At 41.9% G+C, this 15,734-nt stretch overlaps 1 protein-coding gene across 2 annotated transcripts in view; it reads left to right on the forward strand.

Moving 5' to 3' along the window:
• Window positions 1-1,952, forward strand: part of LOC109828648 (diacylglycerol O-acyltransferase 1) — a 25,237-nt gene extending 23,285 nt beyond the window's left edge. Inside the window, exons 14-16 of one of the 2 annotated variants that reach the window (XM_020395603.1) lie at window positions 173-235; window positions 1,186-1,239; window positions 1,404-1,952. In XM_020395603.1, coding sequence (XP_020251192.1) covers window positions 173-235; window positions 1,186-1,239; window positions 1,404-1,517 — 231 coding nt within the window. In that variant the 3' untranslated portion in view covers window positions 1,518-1,952. The remainder of the gene's footprint in view (window positions 1-172; window positions 236-1,185; window positions 1,240-1,403) is intronic. The other variant, XM_020395608.1, reaches the window with a different exon arrangement.

The following is a 15,734-nucleotide window of genomic DNA, read 5'->3' on the forward strand; positions in this document are numbered from 1 at the left end:
CCCCCCCCCCCCCAAAAAAAAAAAAAAAAAAAAAAAGGCACACACAAAACACGAAAAAGTCCAACCAACATAAACATCGAAAATAAAGAAATAAAGAAACCATGAATCCTGCAGAGTTTGTTTATTTCCTTTCTGAATTGTTTCTCTTAACCATGTTTTTGTTCCTTTCCAGCTATGTGTAGCTGTACCCTGCCATATATTCAAATTTTGGGCTTTCATAGGGATAATGGTCCAGGTACATCTTTTTTTTTTGTTAATGTGACTTAAATCCAACATGTTATATGATGTCAAATACTTTTGTTAATATACCTTGAAATATATGCGCTTCATTCCCTTGAAAGTAAGAAACTGAAAGTTTTCTGCTAAAGACGGAATAACGTTAGTGGTCTTTTATTTGTTCATATGAAGCACAATGGGTCGCTCTCAAAAATAAAGTCTACAAGACAAGATAAAATTGGAAAGACATCAAATGTATAGGCATTACATGATTTAAAGGAGTTGACCCGATATGGATATACTCAACAAGAAGGGCATTTCCCAAATGCATTTTTCTTTCTAAATTTAGTGAGGGATGTAGTGGTTGGTCTTGTATATTTAACTTCCTTCATATCCCCATAGAACTTGTGCTTGATACGCATGTTATCTATTATGCCAGCTCTGTGATTAGCATGGAAGCTTTTAAATGAAACTTAAAAATGTGTCAAACACCCCAAGACACAGGTAGGACGTCATCACTTCTTTAGACACTCTTTGACACATGCCTTCCACTTCCAGTTATGTTCTTGATTCATAGGAGTGTCAATTTAGGATGCTTGTTGACACTTTTGGAAGCACATCTTCTCGGGGATTTGTGTTGGGCATGTAAACCACCAAATACCGAAGGAAAATAAATGAAAGAGAACATGCAATACCTTAGCAGACATGGAAAAAGAGAGTAAGGTAATTAGTAGCACTGTTGTTTGAATTAAGATTTCACAAAAAATGGGTGACTAGAGAAGATTGTAGGTGTTGATATGGAAAATCCATTAACAGCAGGTTTTTGTTGTTCCAAGTACTCTTTAACACTAGAAGTCTAGTGTCAAAGTTTTACTTTCTGAAAAGTTACAATCATCTTCAAAATGATTAAAATAGAAAATATGTCTTAGTTTTGTTGACCAGTGTTTCCTGTCTTATTTTCTTCGCCAGATTCCTCTGGCCATCTTGACAAAGTACCTTCAGGAGAAATTCAGAAACTCTATGGTATGTACTTATTGGCACTCCCCTGACATTTTGTGTTAGATTTTCTAACTTTAATTGCATAAAGTTTCATCTTCCTATAATTGGCAGTGCAACATGAAAGTTTTTTCAACTAGTTGACATACTATTCATTTAATCTAAATCTCCTCTTCCAACATTATACTTAGCAAATTTTACAGGTGGGAAACATGATCTTCTGGTTCTTCTTCTCTATTCTAGGACAGCCGATTTTCGTACTTTTATACTATCATGATGTGATGAATAGGAAAGTGAAAACATAGCAAGTTAAGAGTCATTATGTACAAGTGAAGGTATAAGCAAAGACATTATATGAAGGGCCAGTGCAAGTATTTCGCAGTGATCCAGTCATTATGGACTCGAAAGTTTTCTTTTGAGAGCATTATAACGTTTGATCTGGAGTCGAGTGGTGCTGACCTACAGAGTTTTGCTTCGAACAACTGCATAATTGTAGAAACTGAAAGAACTTTGCCGAGGGAAAATACAACTGATGAATAGTTTTCTTTTTTCTAAATATCCTTCCATGGATCCAGTTTTGTTTGTTGTACAAAACAAGTGTACATAGAACCCCTGTAATATTATAGTTGAGAGTTCTAAGCTCATCGACATGAACTGAGTTATCAAACTCTATAGTTTGGATATTATACCATATCATATATTGGGTAAATATCAATAATTTCTGGTGTTAGTTGCATGCTTATGAGGTTCTTGGATTTGTTCATTTAGTTTGCGTTTTTGTTCCTGCTTCAGACTCTCTTCTCTACACTGTTTCTCATGGAAGCAGTAGACGTTTGCCATAGTTTTTCTTGGATTCAAACATTTTAACTGAAGCATGATATGTGACTTTTTGAGAAGTTTTAGCATTTGAAATGCGGCTCAACACTGTATGCCTGAGGTCAATGTTTCACTATTGAGACTTAGATGGTTATATGCAAATTCAAATCTGTTGGACTCGAGTCCAAATTTACTTCCTGATTGTATCCTGCATTGTCTTGAAACCTCGCATCTAACCATTAATTTTTAGCCTTTCAAATTTACTTCCTGATTGTATCCTGCATTGTCTTGAAACCTCGCATCTAACCATTAATTTTTAGCCTTTTTATGCTGTGGTTTACTAATGTATTGCATTGTCTTGAAACCTCGCATCTAACCATTAATTTTTAGCCTTTTTATGCTGTGGTTTACTAATGTATTGGTTCTCTACAGGAAAAAGAATAGTCATTTATGCGGATTTCTTTTCATATGTATGTTAAATTTGTATGTGTGCATGTGTGTGTATTCCAAATTGTATTCCAATAACTCTCTAAAATCTGAGTTAAGGGCTTCTTTTTTTGGCCAAAACCTAACATTGGGGTTTCTATGCTCTGACAGCTTTGAAATTATTCAGGTTTGTTCAAGTGGTTTCCTAAAAATTATTCAGGTTTGTTCAAGTGGTTTCCTAAATATTGAAATCAGAGGTTTTTGAGCGGAAACTGCTGGAAACTTACTATTTTAGTAATTAAATATTGTGCAGAGATATTACAGTTAACCTTCTTTTTACAAGCTATCTCTTTCTCTCTTTTTCCTTTTTGGTTACCTTTTTTTTTCCGCATACCAAACAACAATTTTTTGGGGAAGTGCACTTTTCCCCTTGCTGTAAAGGTTAAACAAACAAACAAACAAAACACTTATAGAACACGCATGCAAAACTATGAAAATGGTTTATCGACCAAACATCTACGTCCATAAATTTATGAAAATAAAACAAACACGTCCTAAATGAAACTGATCTTTCTTAGACTCTAGTTTTGTCACATTTGAGGATTGTTAACGCGCGTGCACTAACCCCCTTTTTACTCTTCTTTTTCGAGACGCTTACGTTCTAAGAGTAATGATAATTGTACTCTATTTCATACTATTTTGGTATTACCACAAACAAAAGGGCAGGACGTGGTGATTTACTACTTTCTTATTGCAAATTTTAAGAAAGGACGCCACATGTTTGTTAGTGGCAGTGTAAAAAGCGCAGTACAATTAGCATTTTCCATGTTCTAAACATATCACAGGAAAACCTATCTTCTTGAAATATTGTAGTCACTATCTGGTAAAGTGCTAAACTGAAAATATTTGTGCAACACAAGAAAAAGTTTAATGTATACAAATGCCATCTAGTTGAAGAATGGAAGCAAATATATTGTTTTATATTTTAATATTTTAAGTCTTTACTTTTTAGAAACAGTATGCATTGTTACTACCTTGAAACAGGGATACATGCCAAGATCCCAGACGTCGCGGAACCTGTCGGCGTTGGAGGGGGCCATGAGGCGGATCCCACGCTCCAGCTGCTCGATCTTGGGGATGACGAGGGATTGGGAGGAGGAGGAGATGGTGAGGGTCCAGAGTAGGTTGGTGAAGAGGGAGGGGTGGAAATCGCCGAGCCAACGAAAGGGGGCCTCAAGCGGGCAGCGTCGGGGTGTGGGGAGAGCGAAAGGGGGCCTCAAGCGGGCAGCGTCGGGGGGGGGGGAGAGGATTTGGAAGGCGTCGTGGCGGGTGGTGAGGTCGAGGGTATGGTAGTAGGCGTGGAAGTGGGAGAGGAGAGCGGAGGTATGGGAGGACAAGAGCTCGGATGACAATATTAGGGCCCTGCCGGAGACGACAATGGGAGAGTCGCCGAAGGCGAGGGAGAAGGATCGCCGGAGGTTGGGGAGGAGGGCCGACCTAAGGGTGCAGTTCCATTTGTTGGAGTGAAAGTATAGTGGCCGGTTTTGTATTTGTGAAAAAAAACCCTACGGGACTTGTAATCCTATGGGTTTTCTGAGTTTAATTTAGTGGCCGATTAGAGGCTACTAAACACACGAGACTACTAGTCCCGTGTGTTTTAAAACTCAAATTCAACAAAACCGACAACTTTTTGGCCAGTTTTGATGAGCTATAGTCAAAAGAGGTCGGTTTTGCTAAATATTTAGCAGAATGGTCGGTTTTGCTAAATATTTTCTAAAAGCAGCCCATTTCAAAAATTCTCCGTTTCAATATCAAGCATGAATCATCTCTGCTTCAATCTGCGAAAATTCAACAGCTGACGTTTAACATGTCACTTCGCCTTCTTCCTCTTTCTCTCCTTGTTCTTTTCCAAACTCGCAAGGGCCACAGCCACAAAGCTAGCTCTAATGTTTGCTTCAGAGGAACACCCAAAGAGCCAAGCTGTTCCCATTGATACTGATTTATGCGCATTATAACATCACAACGATAGCGCAGTTATAAAATTTTCACCTTGACATTTCAAAGAAAAAGATTAATAATTTGAAATCAAAACCCCTCACTAGTCACTGCTAATTGTGATTAGAATAGAAATTATCAGCTTAGGAAGATAACTTGTTCCCACGGATGTCAGAATGTAAAATACATTCTCATACTTCATTCATGTGCAAATATCAAATTTTAATGAAGTGATGAAAAAAACTCCACCCGAATTAGTTTGTGCACCTATATAATGTGTCTCTAGGGTTTTGGGAAACGTGTGCCAAGGAGGTTGATCGCTGGTGTTTTTTGCTGCTGGGACAAAGAAGCGGCTGAAAAAAAAAAAAAAAACCGCAGAAGCATGAGGTGTTTTCAGCAGCCGTCAAGAGAGTTCTGAGCATCTTTTGTAGAGAGAGTTTGTGTGAGAGGTTTGAGAGTTTTGTGTGAGGGTTTTATTTGTTGGATTCTTGTGTAAACCCTATTTGTATTCTCTCCCTCTATTAGTAGATCTCCCCCCTCCTTGCCCCGTGGACGTAGGCAATTTGCCGAACCACGTTAAAATTGGTTGTACTGCTTTTGTGTGATTTGTAATAGCTTTTAGGGTCCCTCGACGCGCAGTCCTAGAGCTGACGAGAGGAAGAGCTAATATCCTACTTTGATAGGATATAGGCTTCAGATTCTTGTTCCCTTTGAGAAACAAGAATTCTTATTGCGACCTGACTCTCTTGTTGTGCTGCCGAAGTGCTGCCGAAATTTCCGCTGCGCGCAACAAGTGGTATCAGAGCCCAGATTTCAGATCTAGGGTTTTTTGGTGGAGGAAGATTCTTGTGTGAAGCTTAGTTCTTGGAGTTCTCGGCTTCGGTGGAGATAGCATTAGGAGTTGCCGTTGGAGATTTCGCTTTCCTCGTGTGGATAGGAGATCTATTTGGAATCCGATCTAGGGTTCAGTTGGGTGGTTCCTAATTCTATCAAATTTGTTCTTTCTCTACAATTTGGAGTTAGTTCGCAATGGGAGAAGAAGGTGAAAGCAGCAAATCGATGGCGGGTACAATACAAGTTGGTTTTCAAAACACCAAAATTAGTGTGGTGAAATATGACGGAAAAATCAACTTTGGTTTGTGGATGAGCGACGTACAGGATGCGTTAAATGCTCAGAATTTGGAAGAGACCATCATGGTCCACGAGAGGCCACCTAAATATGATGAGGCGGTATGGGAGAAAATGAATAGGAACGCTTGTGGGGTGATCAGGTCCTGTTTGGAACAGGAGCTGAAGTATGATGTGATTGGGGTGACGTCTGCGATGAAGATGTGGGAAATTCTCAACAATAAGTACCTTACGAAGAGTGTTGAGAACCGATTGCACTTGCTGCGTAGGTTATTCAGATTCCAGATGTCCAGAGGCACCTCGCTTGCGGCTCATGTGAACAACTATACGAAGTTGTTGTCGGACTTGGCGAATGTTGATGAGAAGATATCGGATGAGTACAAGGCGATTATTTTGTTGGGCTCCTTACCGGATGAGGAGTATGATACATTCGTGCTCACTTTATTGAACGTGAGATCTTCTATCAGCTATAGTGAAGTGACTAACGCTTTGACGAACTACGATTTGAGGAGGAAGGATAAGGAGACTTCCCGCGCTAGTACTTCAGGCGAGGCCTTGTCGACGAGAGGTAGAAGCCCATATCCAAAAGGTGGTAACAGAGGGAGGTCAAAGTCTAGAGGCCGCCACCAATTAACAAAGAACCAATGTGCATTCTGCAAGGAGCAGGGACATTGGAAGAGAGACTGCCCGAAGCTCAAAGAGAAGGAGAATAGCAAGAAAAAGGGCCCGAAGGCCAATGAGGTGAACATTGCGAAAGGCGATGATTCCGATGATTCGTGCTTTTCTCTACTGATTACTCCGGAGGTGAACCATGTGGATGCATCAGATTGGATGCTTGATTCCGGCGCTACTTTTCATGTGACCCCTAGGCGAGACTGGTTTGCATCTTTTGAGAAAGTCGACGGGGGCGTTGTTGTCATGGGAAATGATCAATCCTGTGGCGTTTGTGGGATAGGTACCGTACGGATTAGGATGCACGATGGAGTAGTCCGTGAGTTGAAGGAGGTGAGATTTGTTCCTCAACTGAAGAAAAATCTTATCTCAGTTGGAGCTTTGGAGGCGAAGGGATTCAAGGTGACTTTCGAAAACGCTGTAGCGAAGGTTACTAAGGGATCATTGGTGGTGATGAGGGGAGTCCGCAATCGAAATTTGTATTATCTGAAGGGAAGCATCGAGATTGGCCAGGTTGCTTCGGTTATTTCAGAAGCGGACATGAGCAGACTTTGGCACTATAGATTGGGGCACACAGGTGAAAAATCACTGCAGGCATTGTGTAAGCAGGGACTATTGAAGGGAGCCAAGAGTGGGAAGATTGAGTTCTGTAAGCACTGTGTTCTTAGCAAGAAGACGAAGGTGAAGTTCGGGACTGCCATTCATCAGACGAGGAGCATCCTGGATTACGTGCACACAGACGTTTGGGGTCCCACCAAGACTACATCACTTGGTGGTCGACATTGTTCGTCACTTTTGTAGATGATTATTCTATGCGTTGTTGGGTGTACACCATGACGAAGAAGAGTGAAGTCCTAGATTTGTTTGTGGAGTGGAAGAAGAGATTGGAACTGCAGACTGGGAGAAAGATCAACACGTTGCGATCCGACAACGGTGGTGAGTATACTTCTGATCCCTTTCAGCAGCTATGTCGAGACGAGGGCATAGAGAGACACTTCACAGTTAGTCATACACCGCAGCAAAATGGAGTGGCAGAAAGATTAAATCGGTCTTTACTGGAAAAGATCCGATGCTTATTGTCGCAGAGTGGTTTGGAGAAGATCTTTTGGGCTGAGGCACTTACATATGCGAGCCACCTCATTAATAGGCTGCCTTCATCTGCGATTGAGGGGAAAACCCCTATGGAGATGTGGTCGGGAAAGCCAGCACATGACTATGACCAGCTCAACCCTCGAGCTAGGAAGGCATATTTGTAGGATTCAAGCATGGTGTCAAGGGATACAAGCTTTGGGATCCAGTTGATAAGAAGATTGTGCTGAGTAGGGACGTCACGTTTGATGAAGCTTCTATCTTGAAGCTTCCTAGCTCTCATCAGGTGGAGAGCGATCTGACGGAGGAGATATCGCAGGTGGTGGAGATCGATGCAGCTCCACATTGTCCAGATAGTAAAGTATCCATGCAGGTGCCGACTGAGGTGACGCCAGGCGAGCACGACGGTGACACGGAGGATACGAGTACAAATGTGCAGGATCAGGAACCGACGGCTCAGGTTCAGGATTCTATTACGGTTCGGAGACAGAGGAGAAATATACAGATGCCAGCACGGTATGCCGACACAGTTGCGTATGCACTTCCGGTGGAGAGTATCGATGAGATGGTGCCTACTACATTCAGAGAGGCCGAGCAGAGTTCGGAGGCTGATTCGTGGCAGGGGGCTATGCAGGAGGAGATGGAATCTCTTCATAAGAACGATACATGGGAGCTTGTTGAGCTTCCAAAGGGGCGGAAGGCAATTGGTTGCAAGTGGGTATACACGAAGAAGGAGGGCATTGAAAGCACTCCGTTGAGATTCAAGGCTAGGTTGGTTGCGAAGGGCTATGCACAGGAGGAAAGAATAGATTATAATGAGGTTTTCTCTCCGGTGGTGAAGCATTCTTCGATTCGGATTTTGCTAGCGTTTGTGGCACAGTATGGTTTGGAGTTAGATCAGTTGGATGTGAATACGGTATTTCTTCATGGTGATCTTGATGAAGAAATATATATGACTCAGCCATTGGAATTCCGAGCTGCAGGGAAAGATAAGTTGGTTTGCAGATTGAAGAAATCGCTATACGGTTTGAAACAGTCTCCTCGACAGTGGTATAGGCGATTTGATGGTTTTATGCTTGGTCATTCGTACACTCGGAGCCAGTTTGATCCTTGCGTATATTTTCGCAAGTTGAAAGGAGGTGCGTATATTTATTTGTTGCTCTATGTCGATGACATGTTGGTTGCCTCTATTTCCAGGTCGGCTATAGATGAATTGAAAGTTCAGCTATCAAATGAGTTTGAGATGAAAGACTTGGGTGGCGAAGCGCATTTTAGGGATGGAGATCGGCAGAGACAAGAAGAAGGGCAGAATTTGTTTGACACAGGTGGCTTATTTGAAGAAGATCCTACAGCGATTCCATGTTAGCATGGATACGAAGCCAGTTAGTGTACCATTGGGAGCCCATTTGAAGCTTTCAGCTGGTCTTTCACCGAAGTCAGTTGAAGATAGAGAGTTGATGTCGAAGACTCCATATGCGAGTGCGGTTGGGAGCTTGATGTACGCGATGGTATGTACGAGACCGGATTTGTCACAGGCGGTAAGCATGGTTTCGAGATACATGCATGATCCAGGAGTGGGTCATTGCGACGCCGTGAACTGGATTTTGAGGTACATTTGAGGTACGCTCAATGTTGGTTTAGTTTATGAGCGGGACACTACAGGTGGGCAGCTATGCATTGGCTATGTTGATTCGGATTATGCCGGGGATTTAGATAAAGCGCCGGTCTACGACGGGGTATGTTTTCACTTTGACCCGTGCGCCGGTGTGTTGGAGATGCACCTTACAGTCGACGATGGCTTTGTCTACGACGGAGGCAGAGTATATGGCAGTTACGGAGGCTGTGAAGGAGGCTATTTGGCTTCGAGGACTTTTGGAGGAACTTGGTATATCGCAAAGGTCCGTCACTATTCATTGTGATAGCATGAGTGCTATATATTTGGCGAAGAATCAGGTTTTTCATGCGAGGACGAAGCACATTGACGTTCGTTATCACTTCGTTCGGGATGTTCTTGAAGATGGCGATGTGGAGATTGTGAAGGTCCACACGAAGGATAATCCGGCGGATATGCTCACTAAGGTGGTTCCGAGCAACAAGTTTGCTCATTGTCGAAGCTTGTTGCATATTTGTGATTGTTGAGGCCGTTGACGGCCATTTGGGTGAACTACGTTCGGCTTGATTCCTTGGGCAAGAGGATACGTAGGCAGTCTTTCAGATGCAGCCGGTTTGGATTAGTTGATGGGGGTGAGATTGTTTGGACTCTCGTTCGGGTTTCTCAACTTGTTGTGGATTGAATTCGTACTGGACACAACAAGTGGGACATTTGGTTGTTTTGGTGTCGGCTCGGTTTTGAGAAAACTTCACCGAGGTGGAGAATTGTGAAAGCGGCTTCGTGAGGTGGGCCACACCACCACGTGAATTCGGCAAAAAAAAAAGCAACCGCATGAGTGAGCCCATGACCCGAACCCAGGTTTCCGCACGAAGCTATAAATAGCTTTCTAGGGTTTCGTGTGATTTTTTGCGCAGGAGTTTTGATTTTTTTTTTCGGCTTGGTTTTTTTTCTCTTTTGCGGCTGCAGGTGAAGAAAACAGAGGAGAAAAACAGCGTGTTGAGATCTTGAGCAGTCCCTTTAGGGTTTTGTGCATCCTTTTGTAGAGAGTTATTGTGAGGGATTTGAGAGTTTGTTTGAGGGTTTAGTTTGTGAGTGATTGTAAACCCTAGTTGTAATCCCTCCCTCTATTAGTAGATCTCCCCCCTCCTTGCCCCGTGGACGTAGGCAATTTGCCGAACCACGTAAAATTGGTTGTATCGCTATTTGTGTGATTTGTAATAGCTTTTAGGATCCCTCGACAGGTCAGTCCTAGAACTGATGAGAGGAAGAGTTGATATCTCACTTGGTTGAGATATCCGCTTCAGATTCTTGTCTCCTTGGTGAGAGGAGAATTCTTATTGTGATCTGACTATCTTGTTGTGCTGCCGAAGTGCTGCCGAAATTTCCGCTGCGCGCAACAAGTGGTATCAGAGCCCAGATTTCAGATCTAGGGTTTTTTGGTGGAGGAAGATTCTTGTATGAAGCTTGATTCTTGAAATTCTAGGCTTCAGTGGAGATAGCATTAGGAGTTGCCGTTGGAGATTTCGCTTTCCTCGTGTGGATAGGAGATCTATTTGGAATCCGATCTAGGGTTCAGTTGGGTGGTTCCTAATTCTATCAAATTTGTTCTTTCTCTACAATTTTGGAGTTAGTTCGCAATGGGAGAAGAAGGTGAAAGCAGCAAATCGATGGCGGGTACAATACAAGTTGGTTTTCAAAACACCAAAATTAGTGTGGGGAAGTATGACGGCAAAATCAACTTTGGTTTGTGGATGAGCGACGTACAGGATGCGCTTAATGCTCAGAATTTGGAAGAGACCATCATGGTCCACAAGAGGCCATCTAAATATGATGAGACGGTATGGGAGAAAATGAATAGGACGCTTGTGGGGTGATCAGGTACTGTTTGGAACAGGAGCTGAAATATGATGTGATTGGGGTGACGTCTACAACGAAGATGTGGGAAATTCTCAACAACAAGTATCTCACAAAGAGTGTTGAGAACAGGTTGCACTTGCTGCGAAGACTCTTCAGATTTCAGATGTCCAGAGGCACCTCGCTAGCGGCTCATGTGAACAACTATACTAAGTTGTTGTCGGAATTGGCGAATGTTGATGAGAAGATATCAGATTTGGGCTCCTTACCCGATGAGGAGTATGATACCTTCGTGCTCACTTTGTTGAACGGGAGATCTTCTATCAGCTATAGTGAAGTGACTAACGCTTTGACGAACTACGATTTGAGGAGGAAGGACAAGGAGACTTCCCGTGCTAACACTTCAGGCGAGGCCTTGTCGACGAGAGGTAGAAGCCCATATCCAAAAGGTGGTAACAGAGGGAGGTCAAAGTCTAGAGGCCGCCACCAATTAACAAAGAACCAATGTGCATTCTGCAAGGAGCAGGGACATTGGAAGAGAGACTGCCCGAAAGTCAAAGAAAAGGAGAATAGCAAGAATAAGGGCCCGAAGGCCAATGAGGTGAATGTTGCGAAAGGCGATGATTCCGATGATTCGAGCTTTTCTCTTTTGATTACTCCGGAGGTGAACCATTTGGATGCATCGGAGTGGATGCTTGATTCTGGCGCTACTTATCATGTGACTCCTAGGCGAGATTGGTTCTCATCATTTGAGAGACTCGATGGGGGTGTTGTGGTCATGGGAAATGATCAATCCTGTGGCGTTCGTGGGATAGGTACTGTGAGGATTCGGATGCACGATGGAGTAGTCCGTGAGCTGAAGGAGGTGAGATTCGTTCCTCAACTTAAGAAGAATCTTATCTCAGTGGGGGCTTTGGAGGCGAAGGGATTCAGGGTGACCTTTGAGGATGCTGTAGCAAAGGTTACTAAGGGATCTTTGGTGGTGATGAAGGGAGTCCGAAATCATAATTTATATTATCTGAAGGGGAGCACCGAGATTGGCCAGGTTGCTTCGGCGATTTCAGAGGCGGACATGAGCAGACTTTGGCACTACAGGCTAGGGCATACAGGTGAAAAGTCACTGCAGGCATTGTGCAAGCAGGGGCTTTCCCTCGACAGGTCAGTCCTAGAACTGATGAGAGGAAGAGCCGATATCTCACTTGGTTGAGATATCCGCTTCAGATTCTTGTCTCCTTGGTGAGACGGGAATTCTTATTGTGATCTGACTCTCTTGTTGTGCTGCCGAAGTGCTGCCAAAATTTCCGCTGCGCGCAACAGGTAAGTCTTCACATAAAGGGTTCTCAAATATAGTTCCCCCCCAGAATGACAATTTGAAAAAGCCTCACTGAACCAACTTCTTCAATTATCTACTTGAAGGGTTGGTGTCTTTCTTGCCCGAGACCATGGGTGGCTTCTTGATCTAACAAGTGGAGTTACTGCTAAGGCGTCTTTCCTCTCGTTCGTATAGAAGAGAATGAAGAAGTGAAGTGGGCCTCCCCTGGTACCTGGTCTTTTGCTCTCTCCTGGGGCTTGCACCACAGAGTGGGACACTTAAACCAGACCACCAAAGGTCTCCATGCCAAGTGGGAACCCGTCATGTGGATCTACGCTAGAAGATTCTCCTGATCTTGTATCAGCTTCAGATGCCTATCTAGAAGATTCCCATCCAGACCCTGTCTCGGACCTGTCTTCAGTCACGGAGATCAATACACTGACAATTATTACCACAAATAACCGTTGTATGTTTGTACTAGATAAAGATATGATTAGAATTAAATAGAAACAGAAATATTATATGAAATTGTAGACTTCCTGCTTATCTTGTCGTTCTCTTTGTCGAATGGTAGGTTGGGGGAGGAATTGAGCCTTCAATACAAATTTCTTCACATGCAAACTTGGTTCTGTAATCAAATTACACGAATCGATTCCATTAGTGAACTTGCAACATAGTTAAAAATTTCAAAGGCAAAGGAAAAGTTCCCTATTGTAGCACTTCCATACACAAAAGTCCAGAAGATGCATACTTTTTTAAGCCACTGAAATAAGAAAGAACCATAACCGAGGGTAGCATAATGTAACTTCTTTTATTATGTCATATGCTCATAATCCTAAATTTGCTGTGCGCGTTGCTCTCTCTTCTTTCTTCATAATTTTTTTTCCTTATTTGAGAAATCGTTAAGAAGAACTTCGCGTCCATTGATTTGGAGCAGAGAAAGATCTTAGATTATTGTTAGGGTAAATTGTAGAATGACCAGAGGTCTGTATCACACCTGGTCCTTAAAAAATTAACAGTCAACTCCTTTCAGCTGCGCAGCGAGTATTAATATTTGGGCATCAAGTAAAAAAAAAACCCAAAAAAACATATCCTTATTGTGCATGTACAATTTTACTAGTTCATGTTCAGTGCCCCAAGGTTGCAGCAAAAATACAATACACCAAGCGAAGGCACAATGGTCAAAGTATATAATCAAATGACATATGATCACCTTTTTGGATAGTGTTGTGCATGAAACAAGTTCCTTAATAACACCAGAAATCAATTCGGAGAAGTGGTCGATGGTTACAAGTTAGAAGTGTTTCCCTAGGTAAAAGCGCTCATTTTTGGTTATGTATAGCAACATCAGGTGAAACAAAGTTTATGATTTAACTATGAATTCAATGAAGATTTTTAAGGTTGCATCCTTCAGTTCAATCACGGTCTACAGAGAGCCACATTATCATGACGCAAAATAAACCTTATGATGGACAATTTTTTTTGAACTGAAGCTTTCATACAAAATTTACTTCCTGATTGTATCCTGCATTGTCTTGAAACCTCGCATCTAACCATTAATTTTTAGCCTTTAAAATTTACTTCCTGATTGTATCCTGCATTGTCTTGAAACCTCGCATCTAACCATTAATTTTTAGCCTTTTTATGCTGTGGTTTACTAATGTATTGCATTGTCTTGAAACCTCGCATCTAACCATTAATTTTTAGCCTTTTTATGCTGTGGTTTACTAATGTATTAGTTCTCTACAGGAAAAAGAATAGTCATTTATACGGATTTCTTTTCATATATATGTTATATTTGTATGTGTGTGTGTGTGTGTGTTCCAAATTGTATTCCAACAACTCTCCTAAATCTGAGTTAAGGGCTTCTTTTTTCGGCCAAAAAACCTAATATTGGGGTTTATATGCTCTGACAGCTTTGAAATTATTCAGGTTTGTTCAAGTGGTTTCCTCAAAATTATGTTTGGCTCACAAAAACTTTGAGGAAATCCATATCCTGAAATCCTTAAAACCTCAAAAGTGGCTCGTTTTTTGGAATATATTGAAATCAGAGGTTTTTGAGCGGAAACTGCTGGAAACTTACTATTTTAGTAATTAAATGTTGTGCAGAGATATTACAGTTAACCTTCTTTTTACAAGCTATCTCTTTCTCTCTTTTTCCTTTTTGGTTCCCTTTTTTTGCGCATACCAAACAACAATTTTTTGGGGAAGTGCACTTTTCCCCTTGCTGTGAAGGTTAAACAAACAAACAAACAAAACACTTCTAGAACACGCATGCAAAACTATGAAAATGGTTTATCGACCAAACATCTCCGTCCATAAATTTATGAAAATAAAACAAACACGTCCTAAATGAAACTGATCTTTCTTAGACTCTAGTTTTGCCACATTTGAGGATTGTTAACGCGCGTGAACTAACCCCCCTTTTACTCTTCTTTTTCGAGACACTTACGCTTTAAAAGTAATGATAATTGTACTCTATTTCATACTATTTTGGTATTACCACAAACAAAAGGGCAGGACATGGTGATTTACTACTTTCTTATTGCAAATTTAAAGAAAGGACGCCACATGTTTGTTAGTGGCAGTGTAAAAAGTGCAGTACAATTAGCATTTTCCATGTTCTAAACATATCACAGGAAAACCTATCTTCTTAAATCCATATGATGGACAGGATCCCCAGCAAAAATAACTCCAAGAAAGGATATAGACCGTAGAATTAGGAGTGGCCATTAGCACAACTATCATTTGACAACAAAAGGCAAAACAAAAAGTAGATGGCAAAGAGAAGTGTAGAAAAGATAACAGATATTATCCAACTAAGACAAACTAAAAGCTCCATCTAGTATAGTCGGGACTTCATCTCAAAGAAAATGGCGATTGAAGAATTCGTGGTAGATAATGGGCCAACGGATTTTAATGTGAAAAAATTTGTAGCTTTCAACATTTGGGGTGAAGGTAATTCTCCAAAACCCTCATCTTTTGATTTTTCTTTTTTCTCAAGGCCCAGTTTTGATCAAAAGCCCGGTTCATGGCCTAGTTTGGGGACAAATTCTGAAACTAGGGTTAGAGATTTAACTGGGGTTGGGTTGGATCCTTTGGCTGAGATTGAGAGGAACAAATTCCAAGAAAATTTAACGGTGAGAGATGATGAAGGGGAATGGGTAAAGGTTGTCAAAAAAAACCCTAAATCGCCGTCTCAACCAAAAAAAATCTCTCAGTCTCGAGTTCTCTCTGCGGAGTTCAACAGAAGGAATCGGCTCTGTTTTCGCTGTGGTGGATCGAAGCACATGGCGAGAAATTGTAGAGATCCAATGGTGGGCTTTAGATGTCAAGAATTAGGGCATGAAGCAAGGAACTGCACCAGATCTGTGGCTAGAGGTCGAGGCTTTGGAGTTGGTCAAAACCTTAGAGGTGGTGGTGGACGACCAAATCTTAGAGGTGGAGGTGTTAATTTTGGTAATGATGGAAGACCTGGGCAAAATCCTAGAGGTGGTGGTGTGGGTCGAGCAAATCCATGGCAATGGCGTCGAGAGAGAGTGGCTTTTGCATTTTCATCTTCAAGAATACAAGATCCAGTGCAGAAGCAGGATAAAGGTAAAAGACCCCTATCGGTGG

Source organism: Asparagus officinalis, chromosome 1 (genome assembly GCF_001876935.1).
Source record: "Asparagus officinalis chromosome 1, Aspof.V1, whole genome shotgun sequence".
NCBI lineage: Eukaryota > Viridiplantae > Streptophyta > Magnoliopsida > Asparagales > Asparagaceae > Asparagus > Asparagus officinalis.